This window comes from Pinus tabuliformis, chromosome 6 (genome assembly GCF_031772625.1).
Source record: "Pinus tabuliformis cultivar Carrire ecotype Pingquan chromosome 6, CPIR1, whole genome shotgun sequence".
NCBI lineage: Eukaryota > Viridiplantae > Streptophyta > Pinopsida > Pinales > Pinaceae > Pinus > Pinus tabuliformis.
Window position 1 is genome coordinate 728470576 of NC_142292.1, and position 23995 is coordinate 728494570.

The 23995-nt window shown below is 42.9% G+C and overlaps 2 protein-coding genes across 4 annotated transcripts in view; both read right to left on the reverse strand.

Moving 5' to 3' along the window:
* ETFQO (electron-transfer flavoprotein:ubiquinone oxidoreductase) overlaps nucleotides 1-23995 on the reverse strand; it is a 428724-nt gene that overhangs the window by 176411 nt on the left and 228318 nt on the right. The gene's annotated exons all lie outside the window — the stretch shown is intronic.
* Nucleotides 373-2289, reverse strand: LOC149260769 (uncharacterized). 2 transcript variants are annotated; one of them, XM_089380650.1, is made up of 2 exons: nucleotides 1353-2289; nucleotides 373-1221 (listed from the first exon to the last, which is right to left on the reverse strand). In XM_089380650.1, the coding sequence occupies exons 1-2, from the start codon at nucleotides 1478-1480 to the stop codon at nucleotides 735-737; spliced, it is 615 nt and encodes a 204-aa protein (XP_089236776.1). In that variant the 5' UTR covers nucleotides 1481-2289; the 3' UTR covers nucleotides 373-734. Both variants share the same exon structure in this region; 1 of them encodes a protein (XP_089236776.1).

Genomic DNA, 23995 nt, shown 5'->3' on the forward strand with positions numbered 1-23995 from the left:
TGCCTCTCTCTGCTGTGTATACGAGGTCCTGGAGAAGATCCTCCAACATCAACTATCCCTGCACCTCAGCTGCAACAGATCACTTGTTCGATTTTCTCAACAAACCATGCCCCAGAAAAATCAAACTGACTGATCTCTCAAGTGTATCTCCAACTGACCCTCAAGCCTCCTCTTATACTTTTCCTATTGATGAATCAACGGCCGAGATTAAATCCCTAATCAACGGCTAAGATTAAAACTGACTTGATCCTCGTTACTTAGAAGTTTCTCACCCATCTTCTTATTAATACCCATTAATATTTTTATTTTCCTAAGTTTAGACTTAGGAACCCATTAAAAATATTAATTATTTTAATCAGTGTTGCACACATCGCGATCGGGATTTAATCGGCGCCGGGAAAAAAGCGGAAAAAATCGTTAAAATCGGGAAAAAATCGGAAAAAAGCGGGAAAAAATCGTTTGGCACAAAAATATTCATTTTTTTTCAATTTTTTTAATATCTAAACCATCTACAACATAAAATAAATACATTGACACATAAATATGATAAAAAAACTAATATATAAGATGTTTAATATCATTTCTAGCGCTAAAATCACACATAACATTGAATCATGTCCTGAATAGTAAGTCCTGAGTCCCAAGTCCAACTCAGCCTCAAAATATCAACAAAAAATATGATAATGTATCTCATCATGTCATAATGTCATATACAATAAAATGAAAGTCTAATCCTATTGATTTCCTCTGCCCCTCTTGCGAGAAAATGGCACAACTTTCTCTTTCCCTCTAGATGTAGAAGCTGGTGCCTGTGGTGGTGGAAATGGCAGTGGAGTCTGACGTGCTCTAGAAGCTGAAGAACTAGTAGTAGCAGCTACAGGAGGCTGAGGTGGACGGAGACCACGTCCTCTACTGGTGGTAGTGGTAGCCCGGGTAGCCCGGGTAGGCGGTGTCACCTCCTCCTCCTGCTCCTCCAACTCCTCCTCCTCCTGCTCCTGCTCCTCCTCCTCCTCCTCCTCCTCCTCCTCCCCCTCATCCTGCACTAACCAATCCTCAGTGGGATCCATGAGAGGCCTCTCGGTCTCAACCCTCCATTCAGCAGTGGTGTCAATCCCATCCAATGAGATGGCTTCCGTATCAGGTGTCTTCTCTAGTTGTTTCACCCACAATCGAAGATTGTAGTAGACATAGACCATGTCATTAAGTCTATGGGACTCCAACCTGTACAAAGTTCATGAAATAATAAATTAATAATTAATAATTAATATTATAAAAAAAATATTGTTTAAAACTTTAATGAATTCAAAAATTTATTTGGAAATTTGCAATATTTTAAATGTTTAAGTGTTAACCTATTGCGCTTCTTGTTGTGTATTTTTTCAAATACACTCCAATTGCGCTCACATCCCGAGGAGCTGCATGTTTGGCTGAGGATGCGTACGGCAAGATTTTGCAAAAGGGGTACTCTGCCACCATACATCTTCCACCATGCGTCTACAACAAAATTACAAATAAAATTTTAAATAAACATAAGAAAAAAATGGAATTTGAAGAAACAATGAAATTTGAAACAAAGTTACAAAGTACATACTACAAACTAAAAAATACCTGGCATTTTAACCGTCCTATCAATGACAGCCATCTCAAAGCCAAATGTGCCACCTGACAACTTATATTGCTCAATTTGTCTAGAGATCTCCATACGTTCTTCTGGAGATCTCACCATCTTCTGGACACAGGTTAATAATCCTTCCACGACCTCAACATCAAAATTAAACCCACATGCATAAGAAAATGCAGGGTTCAGGAAAAGCCCAGCAGCATGAATGGGACGATGGAGTGTGTTGTTCCATCGCTCATCAATGACGTTCCATAGAAGGAGTTGTCTCTGGAACCCATCATCTCCCTTGTCATCATAGTAGGACCGAATGGCTTCTTTGGCCCTGTCCATGGCTTCATACAAATAGCCCATTGCGGGCTTCTCACCATCAACCAACCGAAGAACCTTTACCAAAGGTTCTGTAACAGCGCACACCTCCTGCACTCCCGCCCAGAAGTCTTCCTGGTATGAAACTAGTCTGCAGACGGCCTCTCCTTCTGGTTTGCGGCTCATTGACGAAGCACGCCACTCCTCTGAAAGAAACATTCTCTTCAAATCCCACATAGAATTCAAGAGGGATTGAAGAGATATGAAACTCGTCGCAAACCGTGTAATGGCGGGGCGCACCAACTCTTTGTTGTTGGTGCATTTTCTCATCAAGCTAAGCACAGATGTGTGATTGTAAATAAATTTTGTGATGCTTTTTGATGAGTCAACAACCTCTTTGACAAAGGGAATTTTCCCAATGTCCTCTAACATCAAATCAATACAATGGGCAGCACAAGGTGTCCAAAATAAAGCAGGATGCCTGTCCATAAGCATTCTACCAGCAGCAACATAATTTGCAGCATTGTCCGTTATGACTTGGACAACATTTTCTGCACCCACCTCCAAAATAAACACATCCAGCAAATCACATAAAGTTCTTGCATCTTTGATTTGATGAGTTGCATCAACAGATTTGATAAGCATAGTCCCCTTGGGACAACTAACCAAGAAGTTTATAAGGGTTCTCCCCTTTTGGTCAGTCCAACCATCTGACATAACAGTGCATCCTGTTTGTGCCCATGATGCCCTAAAATCCTCCAATCTTTGGGTGCAGTCACGCTTTTCATCTTGAAGAAGCCGGCCTCTGAAATCATGAAGAGAAGGGAGTTTGTACCCCGGGCCAACACTGGCAATAGCATCAACAGTAGGTTGGAAAAATGGATTATTCCTTATAATGCTGAAAGGAATATCACTCCAGAGGAGAAATTTTGTCATCAACTTGTCAGCTTTTTCTTTTTCAGTTCTTTTTAGCATTGAACCAATAGTTGGTTGTGAACCAGGTGTGGTTTGAGGAACAAAATATGATGATGCAGCTACCGGATTGACTGACGCTGCAGTAGAACCAGTGCCACTTGGCCCACTTCCTTCAGCTGACCTTTTTAGTTGCCTTTTGAGTTCTTCTTTGGCCTCTCTAGTGTGCTCTAATTCTCCCAATGCTCTCATGGCTTTTTGGATAATTTCAGCATTTGTCTTTAGACAGGGCCCCACATCACGTCCAGGGATTTGTGCAAGGTGGAACTTCAACCTGTACACCCCCCCGAATATTTCCTTTCCACACAACTTGCAATACAAGTTTTGTCTATCATTCGGAGTTTTAGGGTCACCATATTCCCAGAAAGGATCCAATTTCCTTGGCATGTTTGTTTTTGAATTTTGAATTTGCAAACCTATGGAAAAATAAGGATTAGGAAATAGGAATTTAGGATTACATAAATGATAATACAAAATTACAAATTACAATTTACCATTTGCAAAATTACAAGCTAATTATTTCCAAAATCCCAATTTCTAAACCCAAGTTACCCAACCAAATGCCAAAAAACAATGAAAATTCAAAAAAAATAAACAATGTTTAAAAAAATGAGAAAATAAAAATAAAAAATTGGTTCTCATAGTCATAACAAATTACCCATCCCAAATCAATGAAAAATTTCAAAAAATTCTTTAAAAACAATGAAAACCAAAGTTTTTATAGAAGCAAAACCAAAAAAAATTAATCTACATACCTCTTTTATGGACAAATTGGTGATCTTGGCTTGGATTCCTCTTAAAAACACTTCGATTCGCTCCCAAATCCGACGGAAACCCTTCAGCTCCTCTCCCTCACCTCTTCTCCTCCTCCTCCGCGCGGCGACAGCACAATGAATTAAAAAAAAATCGAATTTGCCATATAAAACCCCGCTGCCCGCGCCCTCCACGATTTTTTCACTAAAAATCGCGATTTTTTCGAAAAAATCGCGATATTTTCAAAAACTCGCGATTTTTTCGATAAAAATCGTTATAAAAAAAAAGTGGCGATTTTTACGCATAAAAATCGCGATTTGATCGGGTAAATGAAAAAATCGCGCTTTTAACAACACTGATTTTAATAACTCTTCATCTGGGTGGAATTTCTCCAAACGATTTTTGGGTTCTAGAGATCTCATGTATTCTAGCCCCTCCCCAAAATTTCGGAGCTAGAGCACATCCGATGCTACCCAAAATCAACACTTCTAGGCTGACTTGATCTTGTAGGGTATTTTAACACTTTAAAAACAAAAATGTTTTTTCTTTACAAGTTACAATTTGCCCTGTTAACACCCCAAGAAACTCACCTAGGTTGTATATCAGTGATACTTGGGAACATTACAAACTCAACAAAATGTTGGAAAAATAGGTGGATGAATGAAGAAGCACATTTTCTTTCTCTTAACAGCAAGCAGAATTGAGAATCGAAAGCATTAGCATAAGTAATCATGGCAGAAGCAGGGGTAGGTCTTATTTCAGCTGGCATTCTGCTGTACATATGATTAAATCTGAGGTTAAATTCAGACAACAGCTCACCATCTTCTCTCTGCAAGTTCCCAAATTCATCATGATAAAAGAGCAGATCTTTATTGTTTCCCCAGTGCTTTAAAAATACATCATCTAAAGCATCAATGTCTGCAATAGGCCTAGTGGGTAAATTTCTGAACCAATTTCTAGCTTCCCCATCTAGGCTTTGAACAAAAACCCTCATCCAGACATCCTCTTCATTGATATCCAAGTTATTAGCATAGCTGTAAAACGCCTCTAAATGCTCTTCAGCTGTTACTCCTTCTACACCAGTAAACTTAGGTATAAATTCTTGATAATCTCCTGCAGGCATGGCATTCAAAGGGGTAGGCAAGACTAAGGGCCCATACCTAGCAGCAACTATTCGTTCTATCTTTGTGAGGGTTTGTTGGCTTGCCATAACTAAGGTAAGGTAAAAGGGTACTGGTGGTCTGATTGGTATGAATCAATGAAGGGTATTACAGAAACAGAGGCATACAATGGATAGCATGGAATGTTTCTTTCAACTGAGGTCCGAAAGGGAAGTGAATAACAAGGAGCTGCATGAATCTCTGAAGGTATTTCTACACTGGCAGAGATGCATAAATATTCTTTAAGGCTTACCTGACCCTGATGCTCCTTACTGCAATATTTTCTTCTGCTTAACGGTCTTCTCAGAATCAGGCACTGGTTCACCTGATGATTTCTAAGGATTTCTGCGAGCATGCTTCACCAACTGCGCCAGAACTGCAATGTGGAGTCGCTAAATGATGGTCTTCCTCCAATGGAGTCACCAGACACATGATTACAACCAAAAATTGTGTTCAAACCTTGTATGTCATCAAAGTTTGAAGCTGTGTCATTCTCCCAGGGAAGCTGAGCTTCGATTCTCCTCTCCCCGGCAACGACGCCAATTTAATGTTATCACCCAAAGAAACTCACCTAGGTTGTATATCAGTGATGCTTGGGAACATTACAAACTCAACAAAATGTTGGAAAAATAGGTGGATGAATGAAGAAATGCTGCGTATTCAAGCCAGATAACCACTTCTACCATGATTGACCCCAGACATGGGTGAACACCCCCAGGCTACAAGGCTTTTAACCACCAATTACTCACAATTTTAGAGACAATGTGATGATGGAGAACACTGATCACACCAATAGATGCACAAGACCCTGTGATGGCCAGCTGCAACCAGTTAAAAGGTCTGTAAATCTATTTTCTAATACACAGACAGGATGACAGCTCTCTAGCATTAAAACAACAGAAACCTGCAAGCAAATTCAATGATACATGCTAAATCCTAACACAGAGGTGGGATGACAGCCCCTCTAATGTTAAATATTAACAACACATGAAATAATGCAGAACAGGCACAGCCTGGAACAAAGAAGAAGCAGTGGAGAGTGAGCAATCAACAGCAAAAGAAGCTTGTATTAGCTGGAAATGCAGACCAAAAGCTGCAGGTTACAAAGTAGTTACAGTCTCCAGAAGTTGAAGCTTGCAACAAAATAACACTCATCCCCCACTCATCCAACTCCTCATTACATTGTTTTTTTGGGTCTATATAGAGGTTGGTTTACAAAATATCTCTGCTACTAAGCGTGGAGGTGTCTTAATGGACCACCAACCACATTTACAATATGAAATGGGCCTCTACTGCAAATCTCAGAGCTTTAATGGACAACATGACCTTTTCTGTTGTTCTGCGGTCCTTCTCTGGCAGCTGGAATGAACATTGGATTAAATCCCATGCCTGATAAATGCTTTTCACTGCTCGAGGTCATCATTTTCCTTCTCGGTCATGCTGTTGATTAATTACAGTTGCTGAAGCTTTAATTGTGCAGGTACAGGGCAGAAGATCGTTGCTTTCTCCTCAGGTGCTCAAGATAGGTTACGGGCGAGAACAGAATGGTGGAAGCAGACTTGAATCGGAGGAATGAATCTCAGCCGTCGATCATACAAATCAACGGCGGAGATCAGACTATGGAGGCCATCGGGAGGTGGACGATCATCGTGAGCCGTCGAATCATATAGATCAACGGCTACGATTACATCGAGAAGAGCTAGCGGGAGCAAACGCGGGTAAATGAATTTAGGTCGTCGGATCATGGGCGAGAATGATCGGACGGCGATCGCACACAGAAGATGCATGATGTTTAAACGGCAGGAGGACGGTTTGGGAGGTGGGCGGTATTCCCCGCACCGCCTTTCGGGGCTCAGCGGTTTCCGTATAGACTACCACGATCCAACAATAGAACGCCGCGTGGCAGCCCAAAACCGCCGGCCCCGCGAGTTAACGGGCGGGCGGGTCACACGAAGAGGGCAAGCGACTACCATCGGATCTCCAATGGACGGTGAGATGGGGGGAAAAGTGCGAGAGGTTTAACTTGCACGGGCAAAAGAGAATTGACCGTTAGATCATGGGCGATCGACGGTGCAGATCGAGGGCGGGTAATATGATAGCGCCATGCTATATGATTAGGTTCTATGGAGACTGCAGTTTAGCGCTCGGGGGCCAGAAGAAAAATGGGATTGCAGAGTTATAAAGATAAAACAGAGGCCAAGGGGTAAAAAGGAATTAAGCAGAGGAATATGGATAAGGCGAGAAATGAAGAAGTTTCAGGAGGAAAACAGAGAGACAGAGGGCTAAGAGTTTACACAAAATTGAAGGAGGATAAGGTGAAAAGACCGCTGCGAGCTCCTTCAAGCACCAACAACGTTGCCAAGCCGTCATTGACCCTCAAACATGCTCAAACATGTAGCGGAGCTAACATGCCCACTGGGGTCTTCAATATATGACAATGACTCTTAAACCTAGGACAAACCCTAGAAGCACTCAATGTGTGCTTGACCTATAAAATAAAAGAACATGAGCATGAAACCCATGCTCCAATAATAATTTCTTTTCATTTGATAATTTAAAAGAGTACATTTCATACTTATGAAGACCGAACCTAGTTACACATTTTTCAACAACCTCGTCAAAGAATTCCACCTTAGCTTTGGGGTATATCTAGGAGAAAAACTTTGTCGATTATTTGCATTTACAAACACACATAATTTGGGAAGTTCAAAAAACTCCTAGGATGAGACCCTTTGAGAAGAATCATAGGCTTACCCAAGTGTTAATACATGGCTTAATAGTCATACTAGAATTATTTACAATATAAAAGAAAAATTTGGGTTTATAATGACAAAAATCATGTTGAATGATGCCAATGATCCTTGAAAAAATTGTGTCCACTCCTTTGTATCCTGCTACTTGGACAGTTGACACATGTGGTCAACAAGCCCCAAAGTCAACTCTGGTCAACAAGTCAAATCTGCAAATTTTGTGAAATTCAACAGCAACGAATGATGCCCTAACCAATCCAAAAATCAACGATCAACAACCCTCCAAATCATCTCAGTCAATAGTCAAAGAACTCAGCCTTCCAAGCTCAGTCAAACCCAGTCAAAACAACCTCCAAAAGCTCAGTCAAACGAAAGAGAGAGCCTACAGTCAAACTTCGAAATTTCTGCAGTCAACTTCAGTTAAAGCCTACGATCAACCTTGGTCAAACTACCAAGAAAAAATTGGTCCAAATCCCAGTCAACTCAGCCTCCAATAACAACTTAAAATCCAAGTCAAACGAACCCTTTTCCTTTCTTTTTCTTTTCTTTTTCTCTTCTTGTAAAATTTAGGTATGTTCTATACTTAGAGCAATTTACTTCAATTTTTCATATTACCCCAATGACAATATTCAAATTAGCAATCACATCAGCATGATAGTAAAGTGCAGATAGAACATAAACATAGACAACAGAAAACAAGCCAAGATAAGAGGACACAAGATGTGGCACCAGCGAGTGACAAACCCCAATGTGGGGAAACCCTTGATCAATTCTTCTTATATTCTTCAATAGTTCAGCAGAGAGAGAGAGAGTAGAAATACATAAATCTGAGATTTTATGACAGCAGTAGAAGGTGCATCGTTATGTCATTCTTCAATCATCAAGAGTGTTGAAGCATATCCTGATGTAGCATTCCTCTAATTGGTAGTTGCTCCAGAAATTTTGGTTGCAACCCCAAAATCCCTTGACTATGATGAATGGCTGATCTGAACAATCTCCAAACAGTCCTAAGACAGCAGCCCCAAAGTAACCCTTGCTACGGTGCTAAAGCCTGTGGCCTAGCACATAGTAGCACTGAAGAAAATGTCTTCAAAACATCACCAACGCAGCAACACTTGCAATCATCTTAACTATGTATGAATGCTAATCTATGGAGTAGACTTCAATGCGTTCCTTTAATGAATAACAGTGGCTTATCGCCTTAGCAAACAATCCTTATGGTATGCCCATACCAACTTCCTTATTACACAGTCACCTACAACAAACGTGTTGTCCATTCATGTATCTTAGTGCTAAGTTAAGACACTACCTTGCTGCGTTTGAGGGCTACCTATGCTGTGTCTTAGGGTCTTTACATAGCTGAGTATTAGGGCTCCATTGACAGTGACTTTAGGCTTCTTTGACTGTGAATATAGAGCTTCTTAGGATAGCAGATTTAGGGCCACTAGGACAGCGAATTTGGGGCTCCCTATTTGCTGCATTTTGGAGCTTTCTTGACAAGCAAGTAGGACCACCCTTGAAAACGTCCTAGTTTCCTTTGTGACTACGGATTAGGGACTCCCTTTAGCTGCGTTTTAGAGCTCTCTTTACAGTGGATTAGGGCCTTCCTTTAAATGTGGATTAGGGCACCTTTGACCTGCAGCTAGGGCACTTTAGGACTACGCATTAGGGCTTCTCATTCAGCTGTGTATAGGCCTCCTTCACTGTGCTATATTTCCCTGCTTGGACTGCGGCTAGGCTTCATGAACTGTGGCTAAGTCTCCTTGCTTGGACTGTGGCTAGATCACCCTCTTTAGGACTACGGTTAGGGCAATATTAGACCTCTTCTTGACTGTGGCCAAACTGTTGCTAGGGCTTCTTGTTTAGTCTCCTTTCCTCCTGCGTCTAGGGCTTCATCATCTTGACCTCTCTTGCCACCAAAACCCAAAACAAGTGGAGAGAGATCATGATTGAAGTGAGTGTGAAATGACTTGAAGGCTACCTCTATTTATAGTGCAACGTTGAGGTTGAGTTGGGGTAATTTGGTTGTTGGCCAACCTTGACAAATTGTCAAGTAACACAAATAAATTCATATCTCCATGAATACATGTCGGAATCGGATGATCTTTAGATCAATCCTACACCTCTCGATGAGAGGAATCCAAGAAAAATATCAGCTGCCATAAATAAGAAGACCCACATGGAGTTTGGCCCTAGTTGCCAATTTTAACACTCCCTCTCAACTAGGGAGAACTCCATCTGTCAGTCCGGACTATCTTTGCCATCAATGCAATGCCCTACACTACTCTGCACTGCTGAACTATGAAGAAGGAGAAGAAGTGATCGAGAATGTATCATACCATTCTCTACTGACCCGAAGTCAGCCCCATAAAAAAGAGAGTGTATCATAAAACTCTTACTGATCCGAAATCAGTTCCAAATAAAGAGAGTGTCTCATACCACTCATACTGATCCGAAATCAGTTCCAAATAAAGAGATTGTCTCATACCACTCTTACTAATCTAAAATCAGTTCCAAATAAAGAGAGTGTCTCATACCACTCTTACTGACCCAAAGTCAGTTCCAATTGATCCCAGATCAATATCATCCTAGCATAGGGAGTACAGTAGTACACAATGCATCCATTGATAGTACTATGGTCCCTATCCTCATTTCCATGCTCATTGTCCAGATGAGAGGTACTTCCCATGAGTCTCAGATTGCATGGGTAGGATGTCTCAGCAGGAGAAGGATGAACCACTCATCCTGCCTACATGTCACCATGGGGTATCCCAGGGGAAGGTTGAACCACTCACCCTGTACACAACAAATCACTAGGGGAAGGTTGTACCACTCACCCTATGATTGTATCTCAGCAGGAGAAGGATGAACCACTCATCCTACCTACATAGCAAACCACTAGGGGAAGGTTGAACCACTCACCCTACGGTTGCTCATCACTCCAGGAAGTACCCCAAGCCCCGCGGAGCTCCCAGAGCTCGATATATCATACACGACCCTCAGGAGAGGGTCTCTCCACGACAATGTCATTCTTAGAAAGTCAAGAATTTGACTTTTTCTAGGGGCTTCATCTAAATATCAGCAACCTGCACATCAATCCCAATGTGATGGAGCCTTATTGCTCCTCGTTGTACCATATCCCAGATAAAGTGGTATCGGATTTATTTATGCTTGGAGCGATCATAGAACATAGGATTCCTCAACAATCGAATCCCACTTTGGTTGTCACAGAAGATCACGGTGGTATCCAACACGTGTCCAAACAGCTCACTGAAGAGCTTCCTCAACCAGACAGCTTCAAACGAGACCATACTCGCAGCTATATATCCGGCCTCAGCGGTGCTTAAAGCAATCGACTTCTACTTCTTGCTCATCTAGGATATCGAAGCAGAACTCAAAGAGAAACAGTACCCAGAAGTGCTTTTGCGATCCTCCACATTGCTTGCTCAATCAGCATAACAATGCAGCCTCACAGTGTATCTCAATCCATGAGTGATTGTGCCCCGAAGATATCTCAGAAGATTCTTGGCATCAATCCAATGTGAGTGATGAGGCCCAGCCACATGTTGGCTCAACATGCTAATTGCAAAATGTATATCCGAACGGGAGTTTACCAAGAGCACCAACGCTACTATGAGTTGACGAAACTCAGAGGCATTTCCCAAATCAGGCCCGGTAGCACTACCGCATAACTTCTTCAAGTTGAGCTCCATCGAGGTAGTCACAATCTTGCAGTCCACCATTCCAAATTCGAAATCCAACTCCCTCTTACTTTTGTAAATGAGAGGGTCTGTACCTGTTAGAAAGAGGTCGTCCTCATAAGGTACCAATATGAGAGGTCTATCATCCACAACCTTAAAGCAATGGTTTGGATCGGCTTCAGTCCTAGTGAATCTCAGCTTCATCAAATAGCTATCAATCCTCTCATACCAAGCCCGGTTGTTTGCTTCAAACTATAGAGAGCTTTCTTCAACCTGCATACATGAGATTCTCGATCATGAATCTCAAACTCCTCGGGTTGTTCCACATCTGTGGTCTTGCTATTACATGAGGGGAATGGTCCCCTTGTAAGTTTTCCTTCTGTACATCTCAGACATGTACCTTCATGCTCTTCTTTGAATTCAGGCATCCTTGTCACCATCTGTCTCACATCAGGGAGGGCCTTATATTGAACATGGGCAAACCTCCGATGCCATAGAAGAGATGTGTCACACGACATGGTCCCCAACGGACTTCCCGCACGTACCTTTCCATCAATGAATTCCACCTTGTAACCTTTGTCTTCCATTGCCGAAACGGACACGAGGTTCTTCTTGATATCAGACACATATATAACTTCTTGTAAATGAATTGAGTTACCCTAAACCAATTGAAGAGTAACATTCCCTACACCCTTTACGGGATAGGTGGCATCGTCTCCAAGAATAATCTCCAGGTTTGTCTCATTCTCTATCAAATTAGAGAGAGCTTCCTTGTATCCAGTGAAGTGCCTTGAAACACCACTATCAATAAGCCAATTTCCCAAAGAGTCTGAAGGAGAAGTAGTGGAGAGGGTCGATATAAGATAATACTCCTTTCGCTTAAAAGAAACAACATTTGGTTCTTCATACCTGGAGTTCCTTGCTTTCTTGGAGTGTCGACCATTTCCTTGATGTCCCGCATTCCCTTTTCCTTTGCCATTGTATCTGTCATTCCTTTGATCATAGTTGTTGCCCCTGGAATGATTGTGATCATCATCATGTGATGTGTCCCTTCTATTTGGACACTCCCTCGCATAGTGGCCAAACTTATTACAAGCAAAGCATCTTCGTTTCCTTCCACCCTTGGATCCAGGGTTTCCATTGAAATGATCTTTAGACCCTGCATTATTTCTCCTCTTGGCATGAGTGGAGAAAGCAGTAGGGTTGCCTCTATTAGAAGCCATTTCTTGCTCCACCATCCTGGTCTCTTCTAGAATGCATCTCAACATCAATTCTTCAAACCCTGGAATTCGATCACTGTTGAGAATAGTGGTTCTAAATATATACCACTCAAGTGGGAGTCCTCCAAGAGTAGTGATAGTAAGTTCCCTGTTAGATATGATTTCTCCAATTGATAGAAGATCATTCTTGATCTCGGAGATCCTTAAGAAGTAGGATTGAATATCCTCGCCCTTGCCCTTCTTAATATCCTTCAACTTATTTTTGAGGAACAAAATTTGATTTGCATCACTAATCTTGAACATGCTTACCAATTTGTCATAGATCCCCTTGGAGGTGTCCAAATCAGAGATGTAGGCCACCAGTCGCTTGTCAATGGAATCTCTGATAATCTTCTTTGCTTTGACTTCACCCTTGGTGCACTTGTTCTTTGTAGCAGCCAATGAATTTGATGGAGGCTCAGGGATTTTACCCTTCACATAATCCAACACTTCTTGCTCTTCCAATGTCATATCCAAAGACATCTTCCATCCATGATAGTCATAATTTTTCACGGAGCTTGTCTTCAGCTGGGAAGTGGGATGAGTAACCCATTGAGCCTTTGACCTTGTCCAACTGTCTTCTATGATTTCTCTTTCACTCTTGCTTGGGCTTTGTCTTCACCTCAGTGTAGAAATTTTTGTTTTCCCACCCCGGTTTTCAGTTTCACCTTATTTCTCCCATGTAGTTAAATACCCTTTCCCATAACCATACATTCAACAAGCTGGAAAAAATAAATTTGCTGAAAACACATATTCTGGAAATTTTTACAGAATGCTAGAAATTGCAGAAATAAAAATCAGCAGTAATAAACAGCCATTAAATCACATTTAAACACTGAGATTTTTTGTTAATGTGACCCTGTAAAAACCCCCTACAACTCTTGGGGAAAACTAGTTTGAGAGCTCTTCTTTATTTCTGGAAAATGCCTTTTACAGTGAGAAAATTTTCAGCAAAAATTTCAGCAAAACAAATTTTTCCAGCGAGCAAACTTATCTGTTTTTCAGCCTAACAGACAATCTGGAAACTTGTTGTACGAGCTGTACGGACCGTACGGACGTACGGATGTACGGACCGTACGGGCTGCACGGACAGAGCTTGGTTTCCATGCAGAAAGTCGCCTCCTCGAAATTCGTGCCCAAAAATCAGTTTTTCTCTGTTTGCTCAGCAAAAATCTGCCTTTTTCTACTTGTTCTTTCAGTTGTACGGATTTGCTGAAGTGCTGCCTTGGTATGTGTGCCAAGCTGTTGCCTCCTTCTCCTTCCTGTCCAGAAATCTCCCTTGCTCTCTTGCTCTCCTTCTCCCAATCTGCTCATGAAAGAATGAATGATCTTTTCCTCCTTTTCCTCCCTTAATCCAACCCTAAGTGACTTTTGGGTGATCCCTAAATCCAATGGCTGAAATAGATTTAGATCAATGGCTGAGATTAAATGCTCATTTAAATCTCACTTTCTATTTTTTAACTCACCCCACTTTAATAAAAACCCACTTAGTCATTTATTTGCAAAGTCACTTTTCCTTTCTAATTTTTCATTGACTTTATAAAAGTCACTTTAAAATTAGACTTAGTAACTTTATCACTTAAAGTCACTTTTAAATTAGATTTAACTTTATAAAATTATAAAGTCACTTTAGGAGAAAAATTAAATTCTTTTGGACACTTTTCCCTAGGCCAAAGATCAAAGCCTAAGGGAACCACCTGTCCTCCGGTACCAAATTTCAACACTCCCTCTTACCGAGGAAGGTGTTCCTCACCACACCCATCTTGTCTCTGAAGTAGACATAATTGCCCCGTGGTAAGGCTTTGGTAAGAATATCTGCAACCTGCTCATCAGTGGAAATATACTCAAGCTTCACAGCTCCCTTTTGAACATAGTCTCTGATGAAATGATATCTGATCCCGATATGCTTTGACCTGTCATGAAATACTGGATTCTCCATGAGTTTAATGCAACTCTGATTATCACAGTAAATCACTGAAGGTCTCAACGGCTGACCAAATAAGCCAAACATCTTGCAAAGCCAAATGGCCTCACAACTAGCTAGACTGGCTGCCATATACTCTGCTTCCGCTGAACTCAGTGCTACTGACTGCTGCTTCCAGCTAAACCATGACACCACTGCTGAACCCAACCCAAAACAGCACCCTGAAGTGCTCTTCCTATCAGAAGCACAACCTGTCCAATCAGAATCAGTGTATCCTGCCAATCTCACTCCATCTCCCTGCCTGTAGTCCAGACCATAATCCACTGTCCCCTGCAAGTACCGCAAAATGTGTTTTGCAGCCACCCAGTGAACCTTCCTAGGCTCACACATAAACTGACTCATCGTGTTGACTGCAAAACAGATATCTGGTCCAGTGTTGACCAAATACATCAAGGAACCAATCAGCTGCCTGTACAATGTGGGATCCACCAACTCGGAATCCGAAGCATGAAGCTTCTTCCAGTTGGTGATCATCGGTGTCGACATGGGTCTACAATCCTCCATGTGGAATCTGCTAAGGATGTCCACAATATACTTCCCCTACCCCAGGAAGAAATGCCCCTCCTCCTGCCACACCTCCAAACTCAAAAAGTAATGCATCAAGCCGATGTCCTTCATCTCAAACTCTGTCACAAGATCTCTCTTGCAGTGCTCTATGAGTCTCTCTGCACCTGTAATGACCAAGTCATCCACATACAGCACCAGAATGAGAGGCTTCTCACCTATCACAATAAAGTAAAGGTTCGGATCTGCCTCACTCTTTGTGAAACCCATCCCCTGCAAATATGTATTTATCCTGGAGTACCAAGCTCTGGGAGCTTGCTTCAGGCCATAAAGGGCCTTCTTCAGTTTGCACACATGGGACTCCTTCCCATGCACCTCAAAGCCCTGTGGCTGCTCAATGTACACCTCCTCCTGTATGAAGCCATTGAGAAATGTGGTCTTCACATCCATCTGGTGGATCTTCCAACCCATCTCTGTTGCTATCGATATAATGGAGCGGATCGAAGCATATCGAGCCACTGGAGCAAAGGTCTCCTCATAATCAACTCCCTCTACCTGGGAGAACCCTCTAGCCACAAACCTCGCTTTGAATTTCTCAATGCTACCATCTGCAGCATGCTTTACCTTGTAAAGCCATCTGGAAGTAACCACGAATTTGCCCTCAGGCCTGGGCACCACCTCCCAAACATCATTCTTCATGATAGAAGAATACTCCTCCTGCATGGCCTCTCTCCAGACCTGCTGGCTAGCTGCCTCCTCATAGCTAGAAGGCTTGGAGTCAAGGATGCTGGTAACCATCGCCATATAGCTACAAAACCTCTCAGGTGGTCTACTCTCTCTGACCGGCCTCTTCGGCTCAGCAACAGATGTGGCATCTCTCAAGGTGTCTTGAAGCCACTTGGGCTTCCTCTTCCCTCAACATGCTTCTCCCATAGGAGAATGAAACTCCTCCTCCTCATCACCATCAGTAGCCTGAACTCCTGACTGTCTGTCTGTTGTCCTCCTGCCTGCACCTGAACCTGTAGAAGCTGAGGTACCGTGTGAACTGTCCATCAGTGGACTCCCTAGTGAACTGCTCTGTGAACTGCTCTGCATGCCGCCCGGAGCACCACCCCTCTGGCTCGGCGAGCCACTGCTCACCGATGGACCTGACATCCTCATAGATGTACCTCCAGATCCTCCTGAACCCTGCCCACTGGATCCCTGCGACTGACTCAACTGCTGCTGAGGGTCTGGCTGATCCAGATACTCTAACTCCCGTGACCTCCTAAAGGCCCTGTCCTCCTCGAACTTCACATCCCGTCTGACAACAACTCTCCTCTATGCAGGAATGTAAATCCGAAAGGCCTTTGAGGTCTCACTGTAGCCCACAAAGATACCCTTCTCTGCGATGGGCTCTAGTTTGGTCCTCTTCTCCTTGGGTATGTAGGAGTATGTAATGCATCCAAAGATATGAAGATAACCAATATCAGGCTTCTTCCCAGAGAAAGCCTCCTCCGGAGTCATGTGCCCCAAGGCACGATGCGGACTCCTGTTCTGCAAGTAAACAGCTGTGTTGCAGGCCTCTGCCCACAAGAACAATGGCAACCCCTAATCATGTAACATGGCTTTGGCAGCCCCTATGATGGATCTGTTCTTCCTCTCTGCAACCCCGTTCTGCTGGGGGTTGTAAGGAACAGTGAACTCCCTCCTAATGCCTGCCTCCGCACAATAGTCAACAAACTCTCCAAGGGTGTACTCTCCCCCATTGTCCGACCTCAGGGACTTGATCTTTCGACCTGTCTGTGTCTCCACAAGAGCTCTGAACTCCTGAAACCGCTTGAAGACCTCACTCTCGGTCTTCAAGAAATAAATCCAGGTCCTCCTGGAGTGGTCATCATTGAATAAAACATAGTACTCATATCCACTCAAGGAAACATGAGACATCCGACCGCTCACATCGGAATGAATCAAATCAAGTATCCCAGTCGCTCTGCTGTCACTGCTGGGAAAAGGGGATTTGGCAAACTTGCTCATCGCACAACCTCTGCAAGTATCAAAGTGATCAGTACTGAAATCTGGCACACCTGTAGTGATCTCCCGCAATGTCCTCAAGGCTCCATGATACATATGTCCCATCCTGCGGTGCCAAATCTCACACAGCTCATAACTGCTAGCTCTGCTGTCGGTACTACTGCTCAATGCCAAAAGGGGATGGAATGCAAACTTGTACACCTTTGCATGGCGTACACCTATCACTCTAGCTGAAGCAGCTGGAGTGCCCCTGGGATACATCAACACCTGTCCTCCCCTGAACAGTACCTCATATCCTCTGTCCTCCAACGTTGAGATGGATATGAGGTTCTTCCTCATCCCTAGCACATAAAGAACATCTGACACCTTCAAGGGAGGTTTGGACTCCCTCTGAAATGTCAGTGTCCCCACCCCGACTGCTCTAACAACTCTGTCATCACCGAGTACTACCTCAATATCAGTGCCACTCTCTGAAAGCTCTGAGAAGTACTCACGGACTCCTATCATATGACGTGAAGCCCCACTGTCCACATACCAGATATCTGAAGATGCTCCGCTAATCGAGGGAAAAGCATGCTCCCTCTGAACCTGTGTGGCAGGTGATCCTGCACTAGAGGACTCACACGTAGTGAACGCAAACTCCCGGTCAAAACGACTTGCAAAGTCCTCAATCTCTACTAAAGCTGCCACATCCTGGTTCTTCCCCTTCTTCTTCTTCTTCTTCTTCTCCGGACACACAACTGCATAATGTCCCATCTTTTGACAATTCCAACACTTCACCTTGGAATAGTCCTTCTGTGTGTTCCCCTGTTTACCTTTACCTTTGCCTTTGCCCCCACCACTGCTTGTGGAAGCCTGCTTCTTCCCTTTGCCTTTCTTGCCTCCTGCCACCAGTGCTACATCCTCATCCTGCTCAACTGGCTTGGCTACCCCAAGCTGACCTTTCCTAATCTCTGTCTGAATGCAATCATCCCAAAACCTCTCCCATGTGGGAAGGGTCTCACGTGCACAAACCCCATCAGCAAAGTTCAACCATGAACGGGGGAGGCCATTCACTGCAATCTGCACCAACTCAGTGGGTGGAATGGCCTCTCCAATCGCTGCCAACTCATCTCTCACATTAGTAATCTTTGTGAGATATCCAGCTGCACTATCATTACCCATCTTAATGTTTTTCAGTTTCTCCTTCAGGACCATCTTCCGGTTCTCATTGGTACTCTGGTAGAGATTGGACAATGTTGTCCACATCTCATGGGCATTGCTCTTTCCTCTCACATGAGGAATGCAATGGTCTTTGATTCCGTCTAGAATCAGCGTCTTACCCTTGTTGTTCTTTTTGTTATAAGCTGTCAACTGAGTAGCATCAGTAGGCACAATAACCGGGTTCTGTGTGGTATGCACCATGATATCCCAGACTTCTGCCTCCTCAAAGATACTCTGCATTCTCTCCTTCCAAACGTTGTAATTTGTATGCCCATCCAGCCTATCCTCCACCCTCAATCCCAATGACATCCTGTTGTCTTAAAACTGAAAAATAGCACTACTGTAGTAAAGGTAAAACTGTTGTTTATGAAAAAATCAGCTTGCTGGAATTTTCTGAGTGAAAAATCAACAGCTGTAATTTTTCCTTTTGCTGTCCCAAACTGCCCTTCAGCACTCAAGCTCTGATACCATGTAGAAATTTTTGTTTTCCCACCCCGGTTTTCAGTTTCACCTTATTTCTCCCATGTAGTTAAATGCCCTTTCCCATAACCATACATTCAACAAGCTGGAAAAAATAAATTTGTTGAAAACACAAATTCTGGAAATTTTTACAGAATGCTGGAAATTGCAGAAATAAAAATCAGCAGTAATAAACAGCCATTAAATCACATTTAAACACTGAGATTTTTGGTCAATGTGACCCTGGAAAAACCCCCTACAACTCTTGGGGAAAACCAGTTTGAGAGCTCTTCTTTATTTTTGGAAAATGCCTTTTACAGTGAGAAAATTTTCAGCAAAAATTTCAGCAAAACAAATTTTTCCAGCAAGCAAACTTATCTGTTTTTCAGCCTAACAGACAATCTGGAAACTTGCTGTACGGACCGTACGGACTGTACGAACGTACGGATGTACTGTCCGTGCGGACTATACGAACTGGCGTACGCACTTACGGACAGACCTCGGTTTCCATGCAGAAAATCGCCTCCTCGAAATTCGTGCCCAAAAATCAGTTTTTCTCTGTTTGCTCAGCAAAAATCTGCCTTTTTCTGCTTGTTCTTTCAGCTGTACGGATTTGCTGAAGTGTTGTCTTGGTATGTGTGCCATGCTGCTGCCTCTTTCTCCTTCTTTTCCAGAAATCTCCCTTGCTCTCTTGCTCTCCTTCTCCCAATCTGCTCATGAAAGAATAAATGATCTTTTCCTCCTTTTCCTCCCTTAATCCAACCCTAAGTGACTTTTGGGTGATCCCTAAATGCAATGGCTGAAATAGATTTAGATCAATGGCTGAGATTAAATGCTCATTTAAATCTCACTTTCTATTTTTTAGTTCACCCCACTTTAATAAAGACCCACCTAGTCATTTATTTCCAAAGTCACTTTTCCTTTCTAATTTTTCATTGACTTTATAAAAGTCACTTTAAAATTAGACTTAGTAACTTTATCACTTAAAATCACTTTTAAATTAGATTTAACTTTATAAAATTATAAAGTCACTTTAGGAGAAAAATTAAATTCTTTTGGACACTTTTCCCTAGGCCAAAGATCAAAGCCTAAGGGAACCACCTATCCATCAGTACCAAATTTCAACACTCAGCGCTGATACCATGTTAAATTTAGGTATGTTCTATGCTTAGAGCAATTTACTTCAATTTTTCATATTAGCCCAATGACAATATTCAGATTAGCAATCACATCAGCATGATAGTAAAGTGCAGATAGAACATAAACATAAACAACATAAGACAGGCCAAGACAAGAGGACACAAGATGTGGCACCAGCCAAGGACAAACCCCAATGTGGGGAAACCCTTGATCAATTCTTCTTATATTCTTCAATAGTTCAGCAAAGAGAGAGATAGTACAAATACATAAATCTGAGATTTTATGACAGCAGTAGAAGGTACATCATTATGACAGTCTTCAATCATCAAGAGTGTTGAAGCATATCCTGATGCAGCATTCCTCAAATTGCTAGCTGCTCCAGCAATTCTGATTGCAACCCCAAACTCCCTTGACTGTGATGAATGGCTGATCTGAACAATCTCCAAACAGTCCTAAGACAGTAGCCCCAAAGTAACCCTTGCTATGGTGCTATGGCCTGTGGCCTAGCACATAGCAACACTGAAGAAAATGTCTTCAAAACATCACCAACACAGCAACACTTGCAATCATCTTAACTGTGTATGAATGTTGATCTATGGAGCAGACTTCAATGCATTCCTTTAATGAATAGCAGTGGCTTATCACCTTAGCAAACAATCCTTATGGCATGCCCATACCAACTTCCTTATCACACAGTCACCTACAACAAACATGTTGTCCATTCATGTATCTTAGTGCTGAGTTAAGACTCTACCTTGCTGTGTTTGAGGGCTACCTGTGTTGTGTCTTAGAGTCTTTACATAGGTGAGTATTAGGGCTCCACTGATAGTGGCTTTAGGCTTCTTTCACTATGAATATAGAGCTTCTTAGGACATCAAATTTAGGGCTCGAATTTGGGGCTCCCTTTTTGCTGTGTTTTGGAGCTTTCTTGCAAGCAAGTAGGACCACCCTTGACAACGTCATAGTTTCCTTTATGACGGCGGATTAGGGACTCCCTTTAGCTGTGTTTTAGAGCTCTCTGTACAGCGGATTAGGGCCTTCCTTTAAGTGTGGATTAGGGCACCTTTGACCTGCGGCTAGGGCACTTTAGGACTGCACATTAGGGCTTCTCCTTCAGCTGTGTATAGGTCTCCTTCACTGTGCTAGATCTCCCTGCTTGGACTGCGGCTAGGCTTCATGAACTGCGGCTAAGTCTCCTTGCTTGGACTGCGGCTAGATCACCTTCTTTAGGACTGCGGCTAGGGCAGTATTAGACCTCTTCTTGACTCTGGCCAGACTGTTGCTAGGGCTTCTTGTTTAGTCTCCTTTTCTCCTGCGTCTAGGGCTTCATCATCTTGACCTCTCTTGCCACAAAAAGCCAAAACAAGTGGAGAGAGATCATGAGTGAAGTGATGGTGAAATGACTTGAAGGCCACCTCTATTTATAGTGCAACGTTGAGGTTGATATGGGGTAACTTGGTTGTTGGCCGACCTTGACAAATTGTCAAGTAACACAAATAAATTCATATCTCCATGAATACATGTCGGAATCAGATAATCTTTAGGTCAATCCTACACCCCTCGATGAGAGGAATCTAGGAAAAATATCATAAATAAGAAGACCCACATAGACTTTGGCCCTAGTTGCCAATTTTAACACTTTTTTTTTAATATTAAATATTCTTTCCTCTTTTTTTTATATGGCCAAAGGCTTGACGATGAAACTTGCAAAATGGAGAAGCGCCAACTTTGTGTAGCAAAACGCTTCAATTGTGACAGCAACAAAGTTGACAAAGAGTTGATGGCCAAAGGCCAGATCAGACTAGCTTTGTGCAACAGTCGAACACCCAAAGGATCGAGTAGCTTTGATACCAATGTAATGAACAAAGTTCGTATACACAATAGAATACTCAAAAGATATGGTATATGTAAATATCTATTATAGGATAGTAATATTTATATAGAAATGTACAGAAGATATGAGATGATTTGATTACAACTAAGGGTCCCACATATATAGCTAGGCAGGTACCCTTTCACGATTGGTCATGTCCATAGAGACATGCTTCTTCAATACTAATTATTAGTTAATTAATCATTTTTTTTTTTTTCTGAGTAAAGACTAAATCTATTAAGTGATGAAAATATAGTACAATCAAGCCTGGAAACAGGCTTACCAGAGAAGCTATGGAGCTGAAGGTGATAGGGAATCAACCTTGCTCCAAATAGACAGATCAGGGACAGGTCATAGAAGCATAGGATTACAAAGGAAGGTACTAATCAAAAGGCTACCCCGAAGGGTTGTTTCCTACAAATCGACCTTTTTTGCCTTTTTTCTTGCTCACTTTTATCCACCCAGTGGAGTTTGGCTGTGTCATGACAAGTTGTAGATTATTTTGTCCTGAAGGCTGATCATCCTTGTCAGAGTCTGATGGCGAAGAGAGATGGGTACGTTTCTGAGAAATCTGCTGGTTAGAGGGAGCCTCCTGGTGAGCTGAGGGGGCATCCTTCGGAATTTCCTCATTCTGTAGATCAGCTTCAATTTCCTCATCAACCTGCTCATCTGCCTCAGATTCCTCCTCCTCCGAGCTCGAGAAGTCTAAATCGTCCAGTCGACGGGGTAGTTCAAAAGGATTCCATCTCTTGGATTTGGGCTTACGATTCAGATTCTTCTTTTTGTCTTTGAGCTGTGAACATGTACTCTGAAGGTGCCCTGTTTGATGACAATGGCGACAGCGGAAGGCTGTGTTCTCGTAATCCAGTGGTTGAGTCCAATGGAAATCTCCAAACTTGAGATTAATTTGATCCGGCAATCCTTTGCTGATATCTATTTCTGCACATAGTCTGCCATACGTGTAGAGTCCATTATCCCTTCTTGAGGTGTCTGTAGCCAGGTATCGTCCCAAAGTGTTTCCAATAGCTAGGAAGACAGAGAAATCCCAAAAATGTGCCGGAAGATTCGGGAGCCTGACCCAAATGGGGATCTTGGAGATGACTGCTGTAGAGGGGTCGAAGTCAGGAAACCAGGGGGTTAGAAAAAGCCCAGCTGAACCCCAGAACCAAGGGCCTCCCGTTAAGGCTTTCTGGTAGTTTTCGCTTGATTCAAAAAGCACCATGAAAAAACCTTTTGAACATAAGAAGATTTTACACTTTTTAGTCCAAGAGGTATGGACCCATTGATAAAGATCTGCTGTGCGAGGCCATAAACCATTAAATCTGCAAATGAGTGCGGATTCTGCAAAGCTCCGGTAGCGGCTTTCAACCTTGGGATTAGAGAAATCGATGGAGGGAATTTCCTCTGATTTGTCTACCAGAAACGGCTTTGGAGCTTCATGTGGCTGGGATGCCTTTGAAGAGAACTGAGGTTGGGCAGTATTTTTGCGTGCTGCATCTTTGTAAGAGAAGGAAGGGGCAGAGGAGGTTTGCCCAAATGAACCACCTCTTAGACGGAAAGAAACCCCAATAGACGCGTCCTTTTGAATGCTGTAAAAAGAAAGAGGAAGGGAATGCATAAGCTGCTTACCCTTATACAGCAATCTGAGGCAGGAGGAGGGAATCCCCAGCCGGCATTCAAGTTTTTGCAGAAGATCCTGCACTAGATCTGTTGCGCAAACCCATAACATTGTCGTTTTGCCGGAAAGGTTAACTTGGATCTGGAATGCATGAGATTCTTCTGGTAGATCCAGCTGGTTGTGGCCGTTTTCCTTCCGGGGGAGCAAACCAGCAATATCTTGGCCGATCTGAATGATGAGAGCCCGATCTGCATGATCAGCTGCGGCGATCTCTAGATCTGGCCATAGCGGGGGCTGTTCTGCCTTCTGGGTGACCGGATCTGGCTGATCTTTGTCAGATCTGAGTCGAAAACCGTGTTTCGGAGAGCTGGTAAATGCCCCATATCCAAACAGAGACCATGCAAATGATGAGATCTCCTGCTCTGGTTTGTGGCCAAAGCGCCCGGATAGCTGTCCAGCCGTAACCAGAAGAACGAGTGCAGATCTGCTGTGAAGGCGTGATGATCCCGCGCTTTGCTTGCTGCGGCTGCCCTGAAGGCTGGGTTGGAACGGTGCGTGAAGGAAGTCTGCCAGAGCCTTCTCCTTTTCGTTGTGTTTGCAGAGATTGTTACAAACAACCGCTGAGGCTTCCTGTCCGCCATGGCTGTCGTAAACAACGATGGGAAAGCTGAGGGAAGAA

Coding starts and splice junctions, on each gene's coding strand:
- LOC149260769 (XM_089380650.1), bottom strand. CDS start 1,480: ATGTATGGTGGCAGAGTACCCCTTTTGCAAAATCTTGCCGTACGCATC. Junction 1,222..1,352: donor CACAACAAGAAGCGCAATAG/GTTAACACTTAA, acceptor AACTTTGTACAG/GTTGGAGTCCCATAGACTTA.